At 34.7% G+C, this 26,415-nt stretch overlaps 1 protein-coding gene across 2 annotated transcripts; it reads right to left on the reverse strand.

Annotated features, from left to right (window-relative positions):
* Window positions 1-490: 490 nt before the first annotated feature.
* On the reverse strand, window positions 491-26,364 carry LOC127841775 (coiled-coil domain-containing protein 42 homolog). 2 transcript variants are annotated; one of them, XM_052370846.1, is made up of 9 exons: window positions 26,184-26,364; window positions 23,281-23,386; window positions 22,866-22,970; window positions 18,254-18,339; window positions 17,875-18,046; window positions 16,492-16,566; window positions 9,579-9,736; window positions 8,700-8,784; window positions 491-1,422 (listed from the first exon to the last, which is right to left on the reverse strand). In XM_052370846.1, exons 1-9 carry the CDS (start codon window positions 26,237-26,239, stop codon window positions 1,327-1,329), a joined length of 939 nt encoding a protein of 312 aa, XP_052226806.1. In that variant the 5' UTR covers window positions 26,240-26,364; the 3' UTR covers window positions 491-1,326. The 2 variants fall into 2 exon arrangements, with proteins under 2 accessions (XP_052226806.1, XP_052226812.1); XM_052370852.1 differs by having other exon boundaries at window positions 491-3,841.
* Window positions 26,365-26,415: the final 51 nt, after the last annotated feature.

Raw genomic sequence — 26,415 nt, forward strand, 5'->3', positions numbered from 1 at the left:
ATTTCCCCAAAAAATTAGGCGTTTCGAGCAATTTTTTTCCTCAAAAGTGGCAAGGTCTTTCCCAAAAAAATCAGATTTAAAAAAAACCCTGTGACGTTATTGATTTGTGAAAAAAATGGTGGAAGCAATACGAGAGTTGATGTGGATAATCGTCAGTTTAAACCTGTAAGTTTCGGAAATCTAAAGCTTTTAATATTGTTGTGAATTCACACCAATGTTTAAAGCTTAAGACTTCTGAAATGTGCTGATTTACTTGTTATATTCCATTAATTCATATCACAAAATACGTTTTTATAAACATTAAAATTCACCTTGCAAAGTGCCAAATTAAAAGAAGTATATATATAGGGAGGGGGGACCCCTCCCAAACCCTCCCCGGTTGGGCCCCCCCCCCCCAGTAAAAAAATCCTGGATACGGCCCTGGCATCAATACTTATCTTGTATATATTATTAAATACAGTGGGTACATCTTTACAAGAACACAACACTATTGCTGATTACCAGTTGGCATGTATTTTGAAATTATATTAATAGATTTACAGAATATGCCATATCACATTTAAAAAATATTTTAAACAGTTATAATAACATAACAGCAAAATTATATGAAATCAATGATCAAATGCTAAAAATAATTCAAAACATAGTTCTTGGCATGATACAGAATCAAGCACGCATACAATATTGTAGATATATACCTTGAAATGTAAAATAAAAACAAGAGATGTTTTGTCAGAAACACAATGCCCCCTAATGCGCCGCTTTTTTTTTTACCTTTGACCTTGAAGGATGACCTTGACCTTTCACCACTCAAAATGTGCAGCTCCATGAGATACACATGCATGCCAAATATCAAGTTGCTACGTTCAATATTGCAAACGTTTGCTACGTTCAATATTGCAAACGTTATGAAGAAGGTTGAAGTTTTGGTTAAAGTTTTGGGATACACACACGGACACATGCAATGACAGACAGGCCAAAAACAATATACCCCCGATCTTTCAATCCGGGGGCATAAAAACTGAGCTATAGTCAAGTCAATAAATTGACTTGACTATCATCAAGCCTGATTGATTGGAAACAAAACTGAAAAATAGTGTAAACAAGCTAGCTTTGCCTACCACCTTTTAATAATAAGAACATGAATATGGTCAAACTTTAACATTCTGTCAACATAAATTTAAACATTAACCTAAACTTTCAAAAAGGGTGATTTACAACATTTTGATCTGATATACAGGCTGTAAGCATCAATGCAAGTCAATGTAGAGCTTACATCAACTTGCATGCACAGTTCTATTTACAAGAACAAAAAGATCTGCATGTTTAGCTTGAGGAAGGAGGGATAATCGAGGTTCCAGACAACTCCATTCTCTTGATTTCATTGGTGATCTGGTTGAGGTCCTGTATGAATAACTGGATCTGCAAGCATAGGCCGCCAGAAATGTCACGAAGCATGTAGAGATGTAGATGCAATGGCATGATAAACTGTTGCAATTGGATGATGACAGGTCTCACAAAAGTGTTGTCAGCAGTATTAATAAATAAATTCTCAAATTTTTCAAAATCTAATTTACAAGTGGTGTCTTTGTTCCTAATATCGGCCAAGTTCTTGTTCTAAAACAACCCTGCTCAGATTGCTAGCCATGAATTCTTTAGTATTTACCCTATCAATAATAAGATAACAAGTATTCTGCGGTCGGAGACATATGCCCCTCTCACAAACAGGGCTTTGAACCAGTGACCCCAATTTCAAAAGGGGTCACCTACTGTCATAGGCCTATGGGCATGTGAAGCATCAAGCCAATCGGTCAATTTGTGGATGAGTTATTCCGCAAAAACAATTTTCACACCTATTGTGAAAGTGACCTTAACCTTTGACATAGTGACCCCAATTTCCATAGCAGTCATCTACTGTCCAAAGCCAATGCGCATGGAAGCCAATCAGTCAATTCGTTGACGAGTTATTGATCAGAAACACTTTTCCCATAAATTGTGCCAGTGACCATGACCTTTGACCTAGTGACCCCAATTTCAAAAGGGGTCATCTACTGTCCAAAGCTAATGCACATGAGAAGTATTAAGCCAATCGGTGAATCAGTTGACAAGTTATTGATCAGAAACAATTTCACACTTAGTGTGTAACAGTGACCTTGACCTTTGACATAGTGACCCCAATTTCAATAGGGGTCATCTACTGTTCAAGGCCAATGCGCATGTGAAATATCAAGCCAATCAGTCAATTGGTTGACGAGTTATTGATCGGAAACAATTTTCACACTAAGTGTAATAGTGACCTTGACCTTTTACCTCAATTTCAATAGGGGTCATCTACTGTGCAAGGCCAAAGCACATGTGAAGTATCAAGCAAATATGTCAATTAGTTGACGAGTTATTGATCAGAAACAATTTTCACACTTAGTGTGATAGTGACCTTGACCTTTGAGATAGTGACCTCAAATTCAATAGGGGTCATTACTGTCCAAGGCAAATGCACATGTGAAGTATCAAGCCAATCTGTCAATTTGTTGACAAGTTATTGATTGGAAACGATTTTAACACTTAGTGTAATAGTGACCTTGACCTTTGACCTAGTGACCCCAATTTCAATACAGGTCCTCTACTGTCCAAGACCAATGCACATGGGAAGTATCAAGCCAATTAGTCAAATGGTTGACGAGTTATTGATGGTAAACAATTCTCACACTTAGTGTAATAGTGACCATGACCTTTGACGTGGTGACCTAAATTTCGATAGGGGTCATCTACTGTCCAAGGCCAATGCACATGTGATGTATCAAGCCAATCTGTCAATTAGTTGACGAGTTATTGATCAGAAAAGATTTTCACACTCAGTGTGATAGTGAACTTGACCTTTGAGATAGCGACCTCTAATTCAATAGGGTTTATATACTGTCCAAGGCAAATGCACATGTGAAGTATCAACCCAATCTGTCAATTTGTTGACAAGTTATTGATTCGAAACGATTTTAACACTTAAGTGTTATAGTGACCTTGACCTTTGACTTAGTGACCCCAATTTAAATACAGGTCCTCTACCTCCAAAGCCAATGCACATGGGAAATATCAAGCCAATCAGTCAATTGGTTGACGAGTTATTGATCGGAAACAAATTTCACACTTAGTGTAATAATGACCTTGACCTTTGACGTGGTGACCTAAATTTCGATAGGGGACATCTACTGTCCAAGGCCAATGCACATGTGAAGTATCAAGCCAATCCGACAGTTTGTTGATTGGAAACGATTTTCACACTTAATGTGATAGTGACCTTTACCTTAGACCTAGTGACCCCAATCTAAAAAGGGGTCATCTACTGTCAAAGGCCAATGCACATGTGAAGTGTCAAGCCAATCGGTCAATTGGTTGAAGAGTTATTGATCGGAAACGAACTGGTGTACCGACATTCAGACTGGTCTACTGCCAGACAGCCAGCAAAACAATATACCCCTACTTCTTCAAAGAGTGGCATAATAAAGTTAAATATTTCATAAATGTAAATTGTTCAGGCTAAAACTAATTTCTATTGTACAAACACTTTTTAAATGACCTATCTTCATTCAGCTGAAACCAGCTATGCTCAGGTAAAAATACATAACATGGTGCAATGATTGTGATGGTATCTTTATTTGTAAATAAATTTAACCAACTGAAACAAAAACGCTTAATGTTAATGTCATGTGTATAGTGTATCATGAAACTAGGGGGAGGGGGTTGTGGCAGACTAGCTGGAGGAGGTGATGCCCATAGAGGTAGTCATGGTGTCCATACGCTTCAGGTCCCTCACAATGTCGTTCAGATCCTCCAGGAACATCTGGATCTGAAACACACAGGGCAGAACACACCTCAGTAATCAGTGATGTTTAGTGTGTAACGTATAGAGTATTAAAGATTGAACGCAAACCTATTGTATCTGAACACCACGCCAGCATTGACAAAGAAAAGCAAAAAATAGGATATAGGTCTTATTTAACATACATTATTGAGGTCAATTATACAAATGCTACAGTAATTTAATCTGCATGATATTTGTTTAATTGATACAATAGTTTTACAATTCAGTCTCAGAATGTTATGAAAATGTCATCATACTGGTTGTATAATAATAATAATATATCAAATATTTATAATCAATACTTTCAATATTAGTAATTAGTCTATTTTAGCAATGTGCTCTTTGAATTCTGATTTTCATTAAGCTTACAAAAAAACAACATTGTCATGGTTACCCAGATTTGTATAGCAATTAGGACACAACATCAATGCATGAATTTCATATGTCTTAATCATAAACAACCATAAGGTCAACAACAAATAAGCCTCATCATGTGAAAATGGGTCTTCTACCATATGTGGCAAGAGTAAGCTCCAGACCTGAGCCTCTGCAATTTTGCAACATGGTCAGAAGCGATGCTGTTGGCTATAAAGTTTCCTGGTCTCATTTGTGGACATGGCAGCCCCTAGCAAGACTGCACAGATGCACAGGCTGGTCTTGAGCTACACTGGTCGCTTATGGCAACAGACCAATTTTCAAATGTCACAGCTCATACATGTATCTATGTAAGCAAATGAACATTACACATCATTAACTACCTTTAATTTACAAATTACCATTAATATGCATTCAATATAGAATAAATACTAACCTCTTACAAACAGCATGCCGTCTTACTTTGGACGATTTTATTTATTTAGCAGAATTAAGGTGGAACAAAGAAGTAGCTAGCAAGTGCAATAACAAAATGTAGGAAGTGCTGGTTAATTTTGCTATTAGCAACTGCATGCAATTCTATTGCTTACATAACACTATAACTTGTGCTCCAATATACAACAGTTTCAAGTTCAGAGACATTTCAAAGTATAAAAAATATTCTATCAGTAGTGTGTTACAACAAACACATTTATATCACATAGACATCAGATTTTTGAAATAAAATTATTTTATATGAAGTGTCTCTTGAACTGAGGCTAACTAAAGTATGATAATAAAAAAACTATACAGTATTTCAATACATTTGTGATACGTAAATATTGCACAAACACAAGCACTACTATTCAATATGCTAAAAACAATGCTCAAGCACTACATTCATACTTGTAACAAGAAAAGACCAATTAATTAATATAGAAAGCAATTATTGTGACAATGAGTGACATAACATGACTTTCCAATGTCCAACACTTTTGCCAAGATATAGGAAAATCCTTCAATCCTGGCATGGAAACCATTTGCCACAGTCAAAAAAATGACTGATTGTCATACTCTAAAAAACTTACTTAGACCTCTTAGTTTGATCTATATTTTGGAGACCTCATTAAAACAAAGATTTCCTATTACACTAGTTTATAATTTAAAGACTATTACTACCTGATAAATAACTGAACAAGTAAGACCAGACAGTTGAATTAAATAACCCACTTTTTCAGTTTTCATGACGAATCAGACAGATGAAAGAAGGGACATACAGACAGAGAAACTGACTCTTAAGTGTTTTACATTAGCTGAGCATATACCTCTAGATATAAAAACATTAAGAAGATAAATGTGAGATATCTCTAAAAATCCTGGTCCGATTGAATAAACAGTGTGAAAGCTACTAGCTAGACAATAGGTGTGCTCTCTAAATGGTAATATACAATAATTTAAAGATGTCACTATTTGCCAATACACAACTATCAAGTTATCCAATAAGCATGTTTATTCATGCTTAAATGAATAACAGAAATCAGGAACAGGTAGGAGAATCAAAATCATTATGCTGATAGCATAGAAGAGCTGCAGTTTGCATGGGTTTATCTTAAGCATAATGTTATTTAATAAAGTTTAAGTTGTAGGTTATTTATTTTATATATTATTGATTTGTAGGCTGCACAGTTAAGAATTTTAATTACCCCTAATACCAATTTCTGAATACCATACTTAATCTAAGTCTAAAAATCATATGAATATCATGTAAAATGACTTTTTCAAAGCAGCTAAAGATAATCTCCTCATCAATTATAATCACCATAAATAGCATTATCTTCTATAATTTAAAATAATTTATACAATTGGATAGAATAAAGGGCCTTAAAGTTGAAATGAAGCTGAAATTGCAAAGCTGCTAAAATAATATAATAAAGCGGCAAGCTTCTAGACAAAGTGTCACCATATATGTAAAAAATAGTGCAGTGTGTACATGTGAATGTAAATATTAACATGGACAACAGTGCATACCAGATGGGAAAAAAGCATGCTTTCCACAATATAAACTAAGAAAAAACTTAATGATGTTTATCTTTGCTGGACTTGTCTAATGTATTTTATATTATCAATAGTTGTATCAATAAACTGGCATTTAATGATTTTTAAATTTTAACCAAGCACTTAAGATTGTATTTTTACTTGCTTTATAAACAGACAAGATTTTCCACAAAATATTGTCAAATGTATAAAAATGAATAGCATATTGATAATTTAATTTGAATAATAAAATCTGTAGTGAATACATAAATTATATTTATTTATATATTTATACATTGTGGAAGACAAAAGCATCAAGCAAGGAAGGGATTTTCAACACAAGCAAGACACTGGGCTGGTGGGGAATATTTAAAGTGACAAAGGGTAAGTGTTACTGCAGCAAGTTGGGCCATAAGGCCACCTGAAATGGCTCAATAGTACACTGTTACAATATACACATGACAATAGCATGGCAATAGTATGCAACATGAAACATGACAACCAAACAAATATAAGCTCATTATGAAGCTGCTTTGGATTTACAGGTATCAATGTTAAAACATATGAAACCTGGCGTGTTCATGCAGGTATTTTCAAAATTACAAATACAAGTCTATTAATAAATGTCTCCAAAAATGAGTTTAAAAATGAGTTTAAAACTGGATTTTCCTTCATATACATATATATATATATATATGGACTACTGTGAATAAGCAGCATGAGTTACTGAAATCTCTTCATAAACTTACAGTTATTAAAATTATACATTTGTTATGTTGAATATTCCTTAAAATTGCATATTTGTGTATGTGATGCTTAACGAATATTGTAGTTGTTTTGAAAGGAAATAATGTACTAGAATAAGTCTGACACCAGAGACTTATATTCATGCAGCCATTATGGTCAGTTAAGTTCAAGTGTTGATGGCATACGTAAAGTTCAATTAAATTGCTTGAAAAATATAGAAGTAGTTTGCTCCACAAATCATATTTCATTTTAAGGGGACTGACCAAAAGAAAAACTGACAGATGATCAAAAATTATTTATTTTTTTGGGGGGGGGGAGGGAGGTTATAATTATTTATTTTTTTAATATAAAGACTTTTTCACGCTGAAAATAATATATATATATTTCTATCAAAAGCTGACTGAAGTTAAATTTTTATATTGTTGATAGGTCAAATACAATTTTGACAGTTGGAGCTGAGTTTTGTACAGTTTTATATTCCCCTCTAAGTTCGCAACTATCAGTATGCTTTGTGAGTGCAATTTTGATCAATTGTATATTTTCTAGATTGGATCCATTCAACAATGAAGCTCTGTATTTTAAATTGTATTTAATTAATCTAACAGGAATGTCTAGCTTTAAATCAATTAAGAAGTGAGTGCTTTGTGTGAGCACAATACATTAAAAAAGTCAACTTTGACATGTGTGTGTGTGTTTTTTTTTAATATACCACAATTCAAAAGTACAGTCAATTTCCTAACAATAATATTTCTTTTGCAAATCTATTATAAATATCAATACTATATAAAATGCAAACAAAAACTGTATTTTCAGACAAAAGTGACTTTGATTAAAAGAAAAACCATTCTTGGGACAAATTGATTGCATTCCAGAAAATATATATTTTTAAGACAACCAATTTCTAACAATTTCTTGTATTTGTCTCATAGTAGACAAAATATAAGATAAATAAAAATGAACAATTCAAATGTGACTTAATTGTTACATTACTTGAATAGAAAAATGCTCCAACCAAAATCAAGCATGTGCTTCCCGCAAAAAGCATGTTTAAAACAATTTATTTGTATGCATTCAACTACTTCTATTATTTTTCAAATGCCCGAAAGTGTGAACATAAATTAACACCTTTAAATTTAAAATATTAATTGTAAATGAACTTCAAATTAAATTGCAGATATATAATCAATTTGCCCCTTTAACAGTTACACGGTTTATAAAACAATATATTACATTTCCTGATCAGTATCATTTCAATGAATATTTATTCATTGCACCAGTAATACTTAATAACAATATTGAATAAGCTTGTAAAACTTATTATAATATTATGCCAATGATACCTAATATCAACAATACCATGTTTGTGAAAGCTTATGCAACATAATACTTGGCATTATTTCTGTTTTAAATTAAGTGAATTAAGTAACTATTGATTTTCGGTCCTTAAACAAACTATACCTGCTTTTAATCCCTTTTTTTATGCCATGCTTGTGACATAATTTGATGGCTTAGTGCAACACTATATAGTAAAAGATGTAATTTATACTATGTTATATCAAATTAAGTACAGTTTTGCGCTAATGCCTCAAATGCTGAGTTGACAGCGTATCCATTGTGTATAACTGACGCTCTAGGGCTATAAACCCATTTGACGTTATCACATAATACTCACCACACACGCAACATTATATGGTAGAGTATAACCTACCTGAGTCAACTGCTCTGGTGTTTCATCTGCTTGGGCAGCCTGCCTTTGGTGTCGTTTAACCAGCTGGTACAAGTTATGTGTGGCCCTGCAAACAGAAAAGTGATGTGTGTACAACGGTTACACCCAAAAACCTTGATATACATATATATATGTGTGTGTGTATGAATATGAATCATTCAATTTGTAAACAATTATAAATAAGAATAAAATAAATTGTAACCAAGATGATGATGGAGCTTTTCATGCCCCAAATTTAAACCCAATCTAATTAATGGATTGAAAGTACGTTTTTTATAGATCATGTAACACAGATCACATCTCAATAAATTGGATCAATATATCCTAAACAATTCATAACAAGACTATTGTCAAGCAATATAGTCCCCTACCGGCTCCACTATTGTCAGAAATTCCACCGTTGTCAGAATTGTTGTTGTTGCCATAGCAACCAGAACTTTTGACGTAGAAACAAAATGAAATTACGTGCATAATGTCCATATTGCCATCTATCCACGTTTTAAGTTTCATAAAAAAATATTAAGAACTTTAATAAAAGTTATTGTAGGATCCAGAAAACCACCATTTTCAGCAGTATTTCTAGTCTATTTGTTGCCATAGAAACCAGAATTTTTGACGAAGGAACAAACTGAAATGACATGCAAAATGTCCATATTGCCATCTATCCATGTTTCAAGTTTCATGAAAAAATATTAAGAACTTTTAAAGTTATCGCAGGATCCAGAAAAGTGTGACTGACTGACAGACAGACTGACAGACGGAGCGCAAACCATAAGTCCTCTCCGTTGAAACCGGTAGGGGACAAAAATCGCTATCTTTTCATATTTAATACAAGTATAACATTATAATCAAGCAATTTACATCTTAATTCTTCCCAGTTCGAGTGTTTTCTTAGCTGCAGTATTTTTAATGTGTGTCCACTGTGACTCCCACTTCACAGCCTCACTCTGTGCAACATCAAGACGTGTTTGCAGACTCGACAACTGGTTGTTATAAGACAGGATCTCGTTGTCTTTTTCCTGCAAAGTTAACAGCAGTAACACCTGTTGCTCAATGTTGTTAAGGCATAAAGTACTTTGGAATTTATGTTATACATGTACCATGTTGTTGCAACTTTGTGAATACAAGTACCATGTCCCTGTGACTTAATGTTATACACTTACCATGTTGTTACAAACTAATGTAGAACATGTACCGTGCCCTTGTGACTTAATGTTGTACATTTACCATGTTGTTACGAACTAATGTAGAACATGTACTGTGTCCTTGTGACTTAATTTTGTACATTTACCATGTTGTTAGGAACTAATGTAGAACATGTACCATGTCCTTGTGACTTAATGTTTTACATTTACCATGTTGTTACGAACTTATGTAGAACATGTACCATGTCCTTGTGACTTAATGTTGTACATTAACCATGTTGTTACAAACTAATGTAGAACATGTACCATGTCCCTGTGACTTAATGTTGTACATTTACCATGTTGTGAGAACTTATGTAGAACATGTACCATGTCCTTGTGACTTAATGTTGTACATTTACCATGTTGTTACAAACTTATATAGAACATGTACCGTGTCCTTGTAACTTAATGTTGTTCATTTACCATGTTGTTACGAACTAATGTAGAACATGTACAGTGTCCTTGTGACTTAATGTTGTACATTTACCATGTTGAAACGAACTATTGTAGAACATGTACCATGTCCTTGTGACTTAATGTTGTACATTTACCATGTTGTTAGGAACTAATGTAGAACATGTACCGTGTCCTTGTGACATAGTGTTGTACATTAACCATGTTGTTACAAACTAATGTAGAACATGTACCGTGTCCTTGTGACTTAATGTTGTACATTGACCATGTTGTTAGGAACTAATGTAGAACATGTACCATGTCCTTGTGACTTAATGTTGTACATTTACCATGTTACAAACTAATGTAGAACATGTACCGTGTACTTGTGACTTATTGTTGTACATTTACCATGTTGTTACAAACTGATGTAGAACATGTACCATGTTTTTCTGACTTAATGCAATACAAATACCATGTCGTTATGACTGAATCAAGTGCATGTATCATGTTGTTTTGAACTGATGAAGCACACATACCATGTCTTTGTGACTTAGTTACATACATGTACCATGTTGCTGTGGCCCATGATAGTGCATGTGACTATGTCCTTATGAAATGATGCAGTGCATGTACCATGTCACTACCATTAAATGTAGTTCATGTACCATGTTGCTATGAACTGATGCAGTACATGTACCATGTCACTACCATTAAATGTAGTTCATGTACCATGTTGCTATGAACTGATGGAGTAAATGTACCATATCAACCCATGCGAAAGAAAAAATATATTACCGGACATAAGGACTGATAACTTATAAAATTTCCTGGAACTCACCAGATTTTATCGGACCTTGTTTTTCTTTCATCAAACAATAGAAAAAACTGTTATTTAGCTCATTATTTGTATTATAACGTTAACAATGTTTAACAATTCCAAATACAACAAGAGCACCGCCTTGCGGGTACAGACCGCTCATCTATTTTTCTTTTTAAAGGTGTAGGGACCTATCTCATTTTCAATCACAAAGGATGGAGGGGTGGAGTGGAGAGGGGTGTATTGTGTGGGGGTGTGGTCATTCATTACATTATCTTCCAAAAAAGCAAAAAAAATGAAAAAAAAAAAAATTTTTTTGGGGGGGGATTCTTGGGTTGGATGGTTGGACGGTATTTCAAAAACAAGGGCTGTTTGTAAAACATGCATGCCCCCCATATGGGCTGTCCGTTGTAGTGGCAGCCATTGTGTGAATACGTTTTTTGTCACTGTGACCTTGACCTTTGACCTAGTGACCTGAAAATCAATAGGGGTCATCTGGGAGTCACGATCAATGTACCTATGAAGTGTCATGATCCTAGGCAAAAGCGTTCTTGAGTTATCATCAGAAAATCATTTTACTATTTTGGGTCACCGTGACCTTGACCTTTGACCTTGTGACCTCAAAATCAATAGGGGTCATCTGCGAGTCATGATCAATCTACCCATGAAGTTTCATGATCCTAGGCATATGCGTTCTTGAGTTATCATCCGGAAACCATTTTACTATTTCGGGTCACCGTGACCTTGACCTTTGACTTAGTGACCTCAAAATCAATAGGGGTCATCTGCCAGTCATGATCAATCTACCCATGAAGTTTCATGATCCTAGGTGTATGCGTTCTTGAGTTATCATCCGGAAACCATTTTACTATTTCGGGTCACCATGACCTTGACCTTTGACCTAGTGACCTCAAAATCAATAGGGGTCATCTGCGAGTCATGATCAATGTACTTATGAAGTTTCATGATCCTAGTCCCAAGCGTTTTTGAGTTATCATCTGACAACCACCTGGTGGACGGACAGACAGACCGACCGACCGACAGACCGACATGAGCAAAGCAATATACCCCCTCTTCTTCGAAGGGGGGCATAATAAAATAAATATTTGTGTTTTTTAACCATTTTGAAAAAAAACAAGAAATGTGTTTGTCAGAAACACAATGCCCCCTATTGCGCCGCTTTGAAATTATTAATTTTTTTTTTTTTACCTTTGACCTTGAAGGATGACCTTGACCTTGAACTTCCACCACTCAAAATGTGCAGCTTTATGAGAAGGCCGCTTTGAAATATTATTTTTTTGACCTTTGACCTTGAAGGATGACCTTGACCTTGAAGGATGACCTTGAACTTCCACCACTCAAAATGTGCAGCTTCATGATAACGCCGGTTTGAAATATTATTTTTTTATCTTTGACCTTGAAAGATGACCTTGACCTTGAAGAATGACATTGACCTTGAACTTCCACCACTCAAAATGTGCAGCTTCATGAAAACGCCGCTTTTATTTTCTTTTATTTCTTTTTGACATTTGACCTTGAAGGATGACCTTGACCTTGAAGGATGACCTTGACCTTGAACTTCCACCACTCAAAATGTGCAGCTTTATGAGAACGTCCGCTTTGAAATATTTTATTTGTTTTATGACCTTTGACCTTGGAGAATGACCTTGACCTTCCACCACTCAAAATGTGCAGCTTCATGATAATGCCGCTTTGACATTTTTGATTTGTTTTATGACCTTTGACCTTGAAGGATGACCTTGACCTTGAAGGATGACCTTGAACTTCCAACACTCAAAATATGCAGCTTCATGAGAACGCCACTTTGAATTTATTTTTTTTACCTTGAAGGATGACCTTGAAGGATGACCTGGACCTTGAACTTCCATCACTTAAAATGTGCAGCTTCATGAGATGCACATGCATGCCAAATATCAAGTTGCTATCTTCAATATTAAAAAAGTTATGGCCAATGTTAAAGTTTTCGGACGGACAGACGCCATATATTTGACATTTGACCTTGAAGAATGACCTTCACCTTCACCTTTCACCACTCAAAATGTTCAGCTCCATGAGATACACATGCATGCCAAATATCAAGTTGCTATCTTCAATATTGAAAAAGTTATGGCCAATGTTAAAGTTTTCGGACGGACAGACACCATAAATTTGACATTTGACCTTGAAGGATGACCTTGACCTTTCACCACTCAAAATGTGCAGCTCCATGAGAAACACATGTATGCCAAATATCAAGTTGCTATCTTAAAAAGTGAAAGTGTTATGGCCAATGTTAAAGTTTTTTTCGGACTGACATACTGACGGACAGTTCAACTGCTATATGCCACCCTACCGAGGGCATAAAAATTATTTTTTTGGGGTGGGGGTGGGGGTTATAGTGTGAGGGTGTGGTGGTCATTTATTAGATGATCTTTAATTTAAAAAAAAAAAAATGGGGGGGGATTGAGAGGGGATTCGAGAGGGGGGGCGTGGGGGATGGTTTGGACAGAGTCAATTGTGGTATGTCAGGTAAGAGTTGTTTTTGTCAAAGTATCAATCGAATCTAATCATAAATAAAGAAGCTATGGCAATTTTAGCAAAATTTAATAAATTGACCTTGAGAGTCAAGGTCATTCAAAGGTCAAGGTAAAATTCAACTTGACGGGTACAGTACCCTCATGATAGCATGAAAGTATTTAAAGTTTAAAAGCAATAGCCTTGATACTCTAGAAATGAAGTGAATCTAAACACAAAATGTATCCATATATTCAAAGTTACTAAGTCAAAAAAGGGCCATAATTTGGTAAAAATGACAACCAGAGTTATGCAACTTGTCCTTTACTGTCCCCTTATGATAGTTTGCAAGTGTTCCAAGTATGAAAGCAATATCTATGATACTTTAGGGGTAAAGTGGACCAAAACCCAAAACTGAATCAAATTTTCAAATATAAAGGGCCCATAATTCCGTCAAAATGCCAGTCAGAGTTACATTACTTTGCCTGCACAGTCCCCTTATGATAGTTAGTAAGTGTTGCAAGTATGAAAGCAATGGCTTTAATACTTTAGGAAAAAAGTGGACCTAAACACGAAACTTAACCAAATTTTCAATTTTCTAAGTATAAAAAGGGCACATAATTCTGTCAAAATGCCAGTCAGAGTTACATAACTTTGCCTGCACAGTCCCCTTGCGATAGTTAGTAGGTGTTGCAAGTATGAAAGCAATGGCTTTGATACTTAAGGAAAAATTGGACCTAAACACAAAACTTAACCAAATTTTCAATTTTCTAAGTATAAAAAGGGCACATAATTCCGTCAAAATGCCAGTCAGAGTTACATAACTTTGCATGCACAGTCCCCTTACGATAGTTAGTAAGTGATTGCAAGTTTGAATGCAATAGCATTGATACTTTATGAGAAAAGTGTACCTAAACGCAAAACTTAACCGGACGCCCACGCCGACGCAGACGCCGACTCCAAGGTGATGACAATAGCTCATAATTTAAAAAAAATAAATAGATGAGCTAATAAAATAATAAATATTTAAACCTGTTCTATGAAAATATATGGTAAAACTTTCAATAAAAAGTGAGGAAAGCTTTGTGATCTTTTATACATTACATGTAATTTTAAACGGCAATATAAAACACTAGTACTCTTGCTGTTCACACAAGATTAAAATATGAATTGAAAATATAAAAAGCACGACAAGTTTCACTAGTACTCCCTCTGTTTACCCAAGATAAAAATATTATTTGGCAATAAAAAAACATTACCACAAGTTACACAAGTACTATAATGTTTACACAAGATAAAACTATGAGATGGCAGTGAAAAAACCCAAAACAAAACAAAAAGCAATATTTGACTAAATCAAAGGATCACGCTAGGAGTTTGTTACCCCACTAGCGAAAATTGGTTGGTAAAATACTTTTTATTTTAAGTTAAATAATCTATCAAAGTCAAATAAACATAAACAAGTCCGAATTTGTTTACATTTTCCTAGTTTTGTTTTCATTTTCAACCCAAACAAATTTATATTTAATTTTTTGTCTGACACAAGTCGGACAGTTTGGGGAATAATACCATATGTCTTTTGCAAGGATTGGATAGTGTCATGACTAAATGTAGTACATGTACCCTGCCAATATGAACTGATGAAGAAGATGTACCATGTTATTATCACTTAATGTTGTATATAACCATATCGTTATCACTTATTGCACATATTATGATGTACCATCTTGTAGCGAACTGAAGTAGTACATTAACCATGTTGTTATGACTCAATGTAATGCATGTACCATGTCAATATTAACTGATGTAGCGCATATAAATGTTGTTATTACCGTATTTTACCATGTATAGTTGTACATGAACAATGTTGTGATAACATAATATAGAACATGTTCCATGTTGTTATGAACAGAACAGAACAGATATTTAGGACTTAAGCATATACAGCTTATCATCAAAATAACAATACAGCAATAACAAGGCTATTGTCAAGCAATATGGTCCCCTACTGGCTCCACCATTGTCAGAAATTCCACCATTTTCAGATTTTTTTTATTTTTTTTGGTTGCCATAGCAACCAGAATTTTTGATGTAGGAACAAAATTGAATGACGTGCATAATGTCCATATTGTCATCTATCCATGTTGCAAGTTTCATGAAAAAATATTAAGAACTTTTAAAGTTATCGCAGGATCCAGAAAAGTGTGCAGGATCCACCATTTTCAGCAGTATTTCTAGTCTATTTGTTGCCATAGCAACCAGAATTCTTGACGTAGGATCAAAATGAAATGACTTGCATAATCTCCATATTGCCATCTGTCCATGTTTCAAGTTTCATGAAAAAACATGAAGAACATTTAAAGTTATTGCAGGATCCAGAAAAGTGTGACAGACTGACAGACCGACGGACTGACGGACAGACGGACACACAGAGCGCAAACTATAAGTCCCCTCCGGTGAAACCGGTAGGGGACAATAAATACACATAAATACTCATGCAACAAATTAACTACAATTTTGTTTATGCATTTTTACTAATATATGATTTTTGTGAGAATGTTATATGTATGAAAAGTTATAAACTGATGTAGTCCATGTACCATGTTGTCATGAACAGATGAAGTATATGTGCAATTTTTTTCATTTGAGGAAATATCATAAAGTACTTTCACTGTTGTTTATTCCCCATTTATTTATCTTTTAGTTAAAGGTGCACTGAAAATTCCTGAAAGACCAGATTATAAATGTCTTATTCTCACTGCAGTGTAATACTGAATACAGAGAACATGAGTTCATTCCTCATTTAACTAGTACACTAATATTTACGAGAATACTTGATTTTGTAAAGGAAATATCTTACCTCTATATACTTCATAAGGTTTTGCCTATGTTTTTCTATGACATCCTGATTTTTCTGCTCACTTTTCAGTAAGTCCTAAATACAAACAATGATACTATTACTATACAACACAAAGAGAATACGTAAAATTAATAAATTAACATATACAATATATTGTTTAATTCATGCATCAGATTCAAATCCGTATTATGTCCATACTTAATAAGTAACACACTAAGAAGCAAATAATGTACTGCATCAAACAAGTATTCATTTAATTAATCATTAATAAAATTGACACTCTCAGAGTTCAAAACATTGTAGAACTTGATACACTGTACAATGCAGGATGTGGTGTACTTAGGACATACTAATCAATAATATAAACATGTTTTTATTGTAATTTAATAAAGTGACCATGTACATGTTTTACTTTTAACCTTTAGTGCAACCTTGACCTTTGCCAATAGGGGCACGGGACTTATGTAATGACAATTTTGTTTAATTGCATGCTTAATGATGAAGTAACAGTCCAGACAAACTGTTCTACATAGTATGACTTAATGGAAAGTTTTACCTAAAAGTGACATTAAATTAAGAGAAAGGATGTATAGGCAACAAGCCATCTACACATAGTGAATATTTGTAGACGATATTTTATAATTAAGATGCATGATAAATATTGCTAAGTTGCTGTCTGGACAAGCTGGGTAATTCTGACCTATGACCTCTAAGTTAGACCTTAAGCAGGATTCAGTTTCCACCTGGTGAACATTTTTAATAAATTATTTTAAGATTGCATGATGAATATTGTAGTTGCAATCTGGAAAATTGTTGCATGATCAATTCAAACCTTTGACCTTTAAATGTGATGTTGACCTTAAAGGTAAGGAGACGATTGTTATATGTGGCATGATGTCTGGACATAGCGAACATAATTATGTACTAATCTATTTTAAATCAATTGATGAATGATGAATTGCCAGTCTGGAAATACTATTTTATGACAAGATTTAATCTGTGACCTTAAAGTGTAACCTTCACCTTAAATGTTAGCAGAGAGTTTTTAAACATAACATGTTATCTTCTCATGGTAAACATTTGTAATTAATTATTTTAAAATTGCATTATGAATGACAACTTAACAGTCTATGCAATCTTTCTTCCAACACAATTTGTATTAAGACCTCTAAGAGTGACATTGACCATGGAAGTAGGGAGATAGTTGTTTGACACAATTTACTCATTATCTTTTGTGGGGGATAATTTGTAGAAGATTTTTTTACAATAACATGGGGATTTACAAAGTAACAGCCGAGACAAGCTCTGATGCAACTACACACTAGACTTGACAATTATTATTGCTTTATTGAGCTCTCTAAAATGAGCTGAAAAATAAAAAACCTCATGTGTAGCAGTGAGTGTGTCATATCTAGCAATAACATCTCTCATCTCATGGAACTCCTCTCCTCTCTCCAGCGTCTTTTCCATATACTTGTGAAACACCTTGTAGTTTTCCAGTTTTCTGAGCAACTTTTTTTTGTTGGTTTCGAGTTCTTTGGTGTCTATATCTAACCTGAAGGTTCATTCAAAGAAAGACTATTGTCTATCAACTGACATTCACAAAAAACAGATGTGTTAAATGTAGGAATTTTTTCTAAATTAAATGTTGTCGAAAATGTTACGCTTCAAAACATATATAAAGCCTTTATATATAAAGACTAACTGTGCTTCTTTTCAACAAAATCATTAAACATTTAATTTAAAGTCTAACAGGAGTTACTTTTCAATCTCTTTTTCCTTCTGTCTCTTCATTTCTCTTTCATCGTTTGCCTTTTTCACAGCTCTAGCCTTCTTGGAATCATTGTCCTAAAAAAAGATGGCTATAATGGCCCTCAAGCACTCATATGATTTCACTGAAACATACTGTTGAAGATGTGATTGGTGATCCAGTTTTTGACCCCACTTGACCCAGATTCATGCATGGCTTTGATATGAGCCTTGTTCTGAGAAAACTGGGCTTAAAGCATGTGCCTAAAGTGTCATCCCAGATTAGCCTGTGCAGTCCGCACAGGCTAATCAGGGATGACACTTTCCGCTTAAATTAGATTTTGATAAAAAGGGATTTCCTTTAAACGAAAAATACCATTAAAGCAGAAAGTGTTGTCCCTGATTAGCCTGTGTGGACTGCACAGGCTAATCTGGGACGACACTTTACGTGCATTCATTTTGCCAAATTTTCACAGAACAAGACACATATTATTAAAATGAACATTATGACCAAGTATCATTACAACAGAGTCAAAAATATAGCCTTTTAAGTTTTTTCTAAGATTTGACCTGATGACCTATAGTTGTTAGATGCACTTGACCGAGATTGCTCTAGATATTTTCAGTTTAAGCATTTTGATAATGTACGTGAAATTAGGATTGATTCATTTATGTAGCCTCTAGAGAGGTAACTAGGATTTTATAAGATTTGACCTAGTAACCAATTGTACAGTAACATGTTACCCAGATTCAAATTCTGCAGAGATATTATCAAGATAAACATTCTGACCAAGTCGTATCAAGATTAAGTCATATATGTGGCCTCAAGAGTGGTAACAACGTTTTTCTTAGATTTGTCTTGGTAACCTAGTCTTTAAACAAACATGACCCAGACTTGACCTCAACCTAGAAAATGTCAAGGTAAACATGCTGACCAAGTTTCATCCAGATTGAGTCATAAATGTTTTTTCTAGAATGGAAATAATTTTTTTCTAAGATTTGACCTTTTGATCTAGTGTTTTGACGCACATGACCCAGATTCCGATTCAGCCTAGATATTGTCTAGACACTCTGACTAACTTTCATAAAGCTTTAATAAAAGAACATACATGTAGTTACGCTCTAATTCTATGATGACACACATTGCCAGACTTAAGGTGATCACAATAGCTCACTTTGAGCCATTCATGCTAAAAGACTTAATCCATTTATGAACTAAAACACTGTTTTATCAGTCAATATTATACCTATTACAGCTTTATGTATTTAATTTATGAAATTGAAAATAATAAGCATCATGATAAAGTAACCATTGAATTTTGATACTTAAATCCTGATTGTGTCCACAGAAAAGTAAAATAATATTTGTTTACGTAAGTAAAGATTCCGACTTCACTTGACCAATTTAATTTGTATGGCATTCAATTCAAACTGTAAAATTTAAATTCATATCTAAATGCATAGAATGATGATACATACAATAAAATGATACCATAAAAACGAAACAAGAGGGCCTAAAAGGCCCAAAGTCGCTCACCTGAGATTCAAAGGAACTGACCTGTTCTGTGCAGCCCAAGATGTCATTAGAACAAAATGTTCTTACCAACTTTCATGACTAGTGAACACCCTGGCAGCCATGTTTTTCAACAGACCAGAACCATTTCAAACACATCCAAGATATCATTTAAACAAATATACTGACAAAGTTTCATGAAGATTCATAAGTCCATAAAAGGAAAAATGCCCCGCCCACTGGTGGCCATGTTTTTCAAGCACTGGAACCATTTTCAAACTTGTCCAAGATATCATTGGGACAAATCTTCTGACAAAGTTTCATGATGATCATACAATAAATATGGCTTCTAAAGTGTTTTACTATAGCCATATAAGGAAAAATGCCACGCCCCCTTGGCGGCCATGTTTTTTCCACCAACCGGAACCATTTTCGAACTTATCCAAGATATCATTGGGACAAATCGTCTGACCAAGTTTCATGATGATCGGACAATAAATGTGGCCTATAGAGTGTTAATAAGGTTTTACTAAAGCAATATAAAGCCATATTAGGAAAAATGCCCCGCCCCCTGGTGGCCATGTTTTAAAGCAACCGAAACCATTTTCAAACTCATCCAAGATATCATTGGGACAAATCTTCTGACCAAGTTTCATAAAAATAGGAAAATAAATGTGGCCTCTAGAGTGTTAACAAGGTTTTACTATAGCCATAGAAGGAAAAATGCCCCGCCCCCTGGCGGCAATGTTTTTCAACCAACCGGCATCATTTTTAAACTCGTCCAAGATATTATTGGGATGAATCTTCTGACCAAGTTTCATGAAGATTGGACAATAAATGTGGCCTCTAGAGTGTTAACAAGATTTTACTATAGCCATATATAGCCTATAAGGAAAAATGCCCTGCCCCTTGGCAGCAATGTTTTACAAGCAAACATAACCATTTTTGAACTCATCCCAGATATCATTGAGACCAATCTTCTGACTAAATTTCATGAAGATTGGACAATAAATGTGGCCTCTAGAGTGTAAACAAGGTTTTACTACAGCCATATACGTGTATAGCCATATAAGGAAAATGCCCCGCCCCCTGGTGGCCATGTTTCTTAAGCAACCCAAACTATTTTTGAACACATCCAAGATATACTTGGGAAAAATCTTCAGACCAAGTTTCATGAAGATCGGAAAATAAATGTGGCCTCTATAGAGTGTTAACAAGGTTCTACTATAGCCATATAAGGAAAAATGCCCCGCCCCCTGGCGGCCATGTTTTTCAACCAACCAGCATCATTTTTTAACTCTTCCAAGATATTATTGGGATGAATCTTCTGACAATGTTTCATGAAGATAGGACAATAAATGTGGCCTCTAGAGTGTTAACAAGATTTTACTATAGCCATATATAGCCATATAAGGAAAAATGCCCCGCCCCTTGACAGGCATGTTGTTCAAGCAAAAGTAACCATTTTCAAACTCATTCAAGATATCATTGAGACCAATCTTCTGACCAAATTTCATGAAGATTGGACAATAAATGTGGCCTCTAGAGTGTTAACAAGGTTTTACTATAGCCATATATAGCCATATAAGGATAAATGCCCCGCCCCTTTGCAGCCAATTTTTTCAAGCAAATAAAACCATTTTCTAACTCATCCAAGATATCATTGAGACCAATCTTCTGACCAAATTTTATGAAGATTGGACAATAAATGTGGCCTCTAGAGTGTTAACAAGGTTTTAACAAGGGAGTTAACTTTTAGAAAGTATGCATGTACAGGTTATCTTTCTTTAACAGACTGTTCACATGTTTTCACTATATACATATAGAGAAAACTGCCCCACCCCCTGGCAGCCATGTTTTTCCACCCATCATGACCATTTTCGAACTCGTCCGAGATATCTATAAAATTGATGTTTAGAATTTTTTTATGATGATTAGGCAAAAAATGTGACTTCTAGAGTGTTCACAAGCTTTTTTTACAATATAAATATAAGGAAAATGACCCCCCCCCCCCCTGGATGCCATGCTTTTTTACCGATCCAAACCATTTTCAAGCTCAACAGTCCTATCCAGAAAACACATGTTCTGACCAAATTTCATGAAGATTGGACCAAAAATGTGACTTCTAGAGTGTTCACATGTTTTCACTATATATACCGGTATATGGAGAGAAAACTGCCCCGCCCCCTGGCGGCCATGTTTTTTCACCGATCTAGACCATTTTAGAACTAGTCCAAGATATCAATGAAACCAATGTTTTGACCAAGTTTCATGATGATTAGGCAAAAATTGTGACTTCTAGAGTGTTCGCAAGGTTTCTCTATAGCCATATAAGTAATACTGCCCCGCCCCCTGGCGACCATGTTTTTCAACGGACTGGAACCATTTTGAACTCAACCAAAATATCATTTAGACAAACATTTTGACAAAGTTACATGAACATTGGGCATCAAATGTGACTTCTACAGTGTTCACAAGGTTTTTCTTTTTTTTTAACCTAGTGACCTAGTTTTTGACCCAGCATGACCCAGTTTCGAACTCAGTCGAGGTATCATTAGGACAAATATTCTGACCAAGTTTCATGAAGATCAGACAATAAATGTGGCCTCTGGAGTGTTCACAAGGCAAATGTTGACGGCGCACGACGGACAAAAGGGGATCACAAAAGCTCACCATGAGCATGTTGTGCTCAGGTGAGCTTAACAAGAGCACCGCATTACAGGTGCCACGCTTGGCTGCGAAAGCTTGTCAGATTTGTTTTTTTGTTGTTTTGTTTTTAGATCACAATGACCTTGACCTTTGACCTAGCGACCAAAAAATGGTTGTGGCGTGTAGCACTCATCAAGGTGCAGCTACATATGAAGTTTTAAAGATGTAGGTTGAAGCGCTTTGATTTAAGAGCCAATGTTCAAAACCTTAACAAAATGTTAAGGTTTTGCGGACGACGGCAGACATGGACATGCTGGCTATGACAATACCTCGGGGTTTTCTCCGAAAACAGCCGAGCTAAAAATCAATGGTAAAATACTGTGCATGTTCAGTTTATCCAACATATTTTTTATTATAATGCAACTCAAATTAAATTATTTTAACTAATGCAGCAATGTTGAACCTTTAAAAATTTGTCAAACTGAAGGAGATTCTTTTTTAGTAGACATTCTTTTCGCTCCAGCTCTTCTCTTCGTTGCTGCAAACTTTCCATTTTCATTTGAAATTCCTATAAATACAAGCATAAACAGTTTAAATAATAACTGTAACCATAAATAAATTAACTTTGCTATTAAGACTTGGTTAACTTTTATAAATAAATTTAATCAGTCAAACACAGGACACTTTTAAGCTTTTTATTTGACAGCTATCGTATGGAAAATCATAAACACTTTAATTTTGTCCTTTATTAATCTGCAGTGAGCCAAAATGTGGTCATAGTATTTGCAGACGGGTCAGTAAATTAAGCCTTTCATGCCCTGCATGTGTGATTGGAGCAATACTACAACCTATGCATGTTACTCATAAAATGTACAAACCTCTTTCTGTGCTGCAAGGGCTTGTTCAACCTCCGCCATTTCTCGTCTCTTTTCCAGTAGCCGTGTTGCTGGTGTAAGATGATCATCCTCCCGCTCAGGCATCTTACTGCAAATTAATCATCTTGCAATATTAACATAAATCATTATCAATAAGAACAACAACAATGCTTTATATGTTTACAACTTGAACAAATATTTTCTTAACACCTTGTTCTATTATTTGTGTAATGTAAGCTTCTTTTTAGAAAAAACAACAACATAGTAGTAATACAATTTATTGATTTATTTTTATTTACCAAAAATTATTTCATCTTACTCCACATAATTTACCAAAGATTCTAACGCTTGACATCATATCTAGGTCCTTAGATTATTGCATTGACATGCCTTCCATGTCAATTAACCACTTTTTTGCTAAATTATCAATGAAAAGCATTTTGCATCTAATCATGAACTAGAAATGGTGCGGCCGCGGCCGACATATATCCCCACACCGCAACTTTTGACCCAGGGGTCAGATCAAAATTCCAAATAGTGCACTGTCGCACATATGCTCATAGCTACCATTTGTTTAAGTTACAAGGTTCTAGAACTAATAGTGTAGGAGGAGATAGTGGCCAGGACGGACAGACGGCAGAGATAACCACATAATCCCCAATTCGGAGCGTGGGGATAATAAAGGACAGATATTTGTAATACCAACAAAGTCAGATCTTAACTGGTCAAGGAGGATTTTGCAATCCACGTGTAAGGTATTATTTTTATCAAGTAAGGTATTATTTTTACATTGTAAAACATGTTTTCGCAACACTACAAAACTATTACTATGTTGACAACAATTAACATTATTTCATATACCGGGGTGTGTTCAAATCTTAAATGTGGCTTATAACTAGAAAAGCTCCTACAAATATCAACTGTAAAGGTAAGTTTTAATCATATGCATGCAATTTATGCTGTTTATTTGCAACAATTATATTAAAAAGAGTCAGAATCGTGGGCAACCAATTTGCAAAATAATGACAATTTTTAATAGAGACAAAACTAAGTGACCCCACCTTTCTTAATATCTAGTGATAGTTGGTACACCATACATCCAATACCTTGATTGAGATATGACACTGGTTAGAACAAGTACTGAGTATCATTTATGAACATGTACTGAGCATCATTATCACACAGTTGGTTGAGTCTGTTGTTGAAAATACTGAACGACTTTTAATCGCAGACACTACTTCGTACATAAGGTATTTATTCCTTTCATAAAATTGACTAGACTTTTCCAAGAGTACTAAGATAAGATACTGATAAGATAAGATAAGATTTATTTAAAGTCAGCAAGTGAATAAAACAACAAACATAAGCTAGGCAGCTTGTTCAACCGACTATAAAAGATGATGAATAAAGATAACAAGTGTATAAAAGCTGAAAGACTGAAACCAATTTGTAATTAAATAAGGCAAATATACATAAAATATATAGAATGCTATTATAACATCATTATAACATCAGATATGCAGGCTTCCTGAAAAGTCCCCAAAAATGCCTGTCAACCGGACAGGCTGATGAAAATGTTAGCCTGTCCGACAAAAAATTCACCTGACCGAACAGCATGAGTTTATAATTGAATAATTAAGTAAAGTTTAACTCATATTTATTGCAATGTGCAGCCTGGGTATAAGTACACTTGATAAAGTAAAACAAAACACTTGCGTGTTCTAGTGATTACAGTGTGTGATGTACAACAGCTTAAATTCTAGTCAGACTCAAAGGAAAATATATATTTTTATAGGGATCGGATGCATGTAATAGGCTATTTTATCAGATTTATGTCTGGGGACAAGAAGGGCTCACATCAACATGCTTAGTTTACGAAGATTTTCAGCGGATTAAAAATGCTTAATATATGAAGATGTTCAGGGGATTGAAAAGAATCATGTTTAACTCACATGTTTAACTCGCAGATTTCAACAAGTCTCTGCTCATGTGCATTATTGGTTCCGAAGTAAACTGTGATGTTTCCATAATCCCGTTTAAATGTTTACAGTTTCGCTTCATATTGATTGTTTTGATATGGCACAGTAATATGTCAGACCAATGAAATTGACGTTGTCGAAAAAACAATAAAGGGACAGCACTCTTAAGAACTAGTGACGCATTAGTGTTCTTAATCACAAAAGGGCTAGAAATAAACGAAAATAGTGATTTTAATGGGGCGTTTTCGTTTTTTTGGCAAGTATTTGACTTTTCGGTATTTAGTCATAAAATATTTTGCCTGTCACAAGGACTGGCGATATAAGAAACTTCGCCGGACGTAAAGAATTGTGCCGGACAAGAACGGCGGTCCGGCCTTTTCAGGAAGCCTGGATACGTTAATTTAAAAAGATTAGATTTGTCTGCTTAAAAGTCAGATTAATTAAGAAAATGTTTTAAAAAATCCAATAATTTTTTTGTGAAATAAATAAGAGGTTTAAACAAATATTTCAAGTACAGAAAAAATATATAATACAGCGTTGTTACTAGACATTTAACACATTATAAGCATATATACATAAAACATCACATTTAGTCACCGATAGACAATGCACAATAACTTGGATTTCTGAAACAAATACATGTAAAGCACATAAAAATAAGGTAGAAGCTAGCACGGGGCAATTGCACTTTACCGGTACGCAACACTAAACGCCAAACAGCGTACACTAACCCTTAACACATAACAACTAACGCAACACCTAATAATCCTTTTACTAATATATTTCATAAGTATCCGAGGCTACTGCCCCCAAACCCCCGCTTTGTCGATAGTGGTAAACAACTGCGTACCGGTAAAGTGCAATCTAGCCGCTAGCACATTTAGTTTGCAAAGCATACACAATTTGCAAAGCATACAAAGTACTTACACCAACAGTTTGTCTTCAAACGTTGTTCTAAAATATTCTTCAAGACTGACTGCCATTTTGAGTACTGTAGTTTTACCAGGATTACAGATAAGGAAGAGTTTATTTTGAAAAATATTTTTGTGATGGTCTTTACTATATGTCGGCCATTTGTAAACTCAGTGTCTCGTTGCATAGAAACGAAAAAGACATGTATTCAAAATCGGATGTCTTTAATATTATTTGCATAGTGTAA

Source organism: Dreissena polymorpha, chromosome 1 (assembly GCF_020536995.1).
Source record: "Dreissena polymorpha isolate Duluth1 chromosome 1, UMN_Dpol_1.0, whole genome shotgun sequence".
Classification (NCBI taxonomy): Eukaryota; Metazoa; Mollusca; class Bivalvia; order Myida; family Dreissenidae; genus Dreissena; species Dreissena polymorpha.

Coding starts and splice junctions, on each gene's coding strand:
- LOC127841775 (XM_052370846.1), bottom strand. CDS start 26,239: ATGGCAGTCAGTCTTGAAGAATATTTTAGAACAACGTTTGAAGACAAA. Junction 22,971..23,280: donor CCCTTGCAGCACAGAAAGAG/GTTTGTACATTT, acceptor TTGTATTTATAG/GAATTTCAAATGAAAATGGA. Junction 16,567..17,874: donor CACTCACTGCTACACATGAG/GTTTTTTATTTT, acceptor GTTTGTATTTAG/GACTTACTGAAAAGTGAGCA.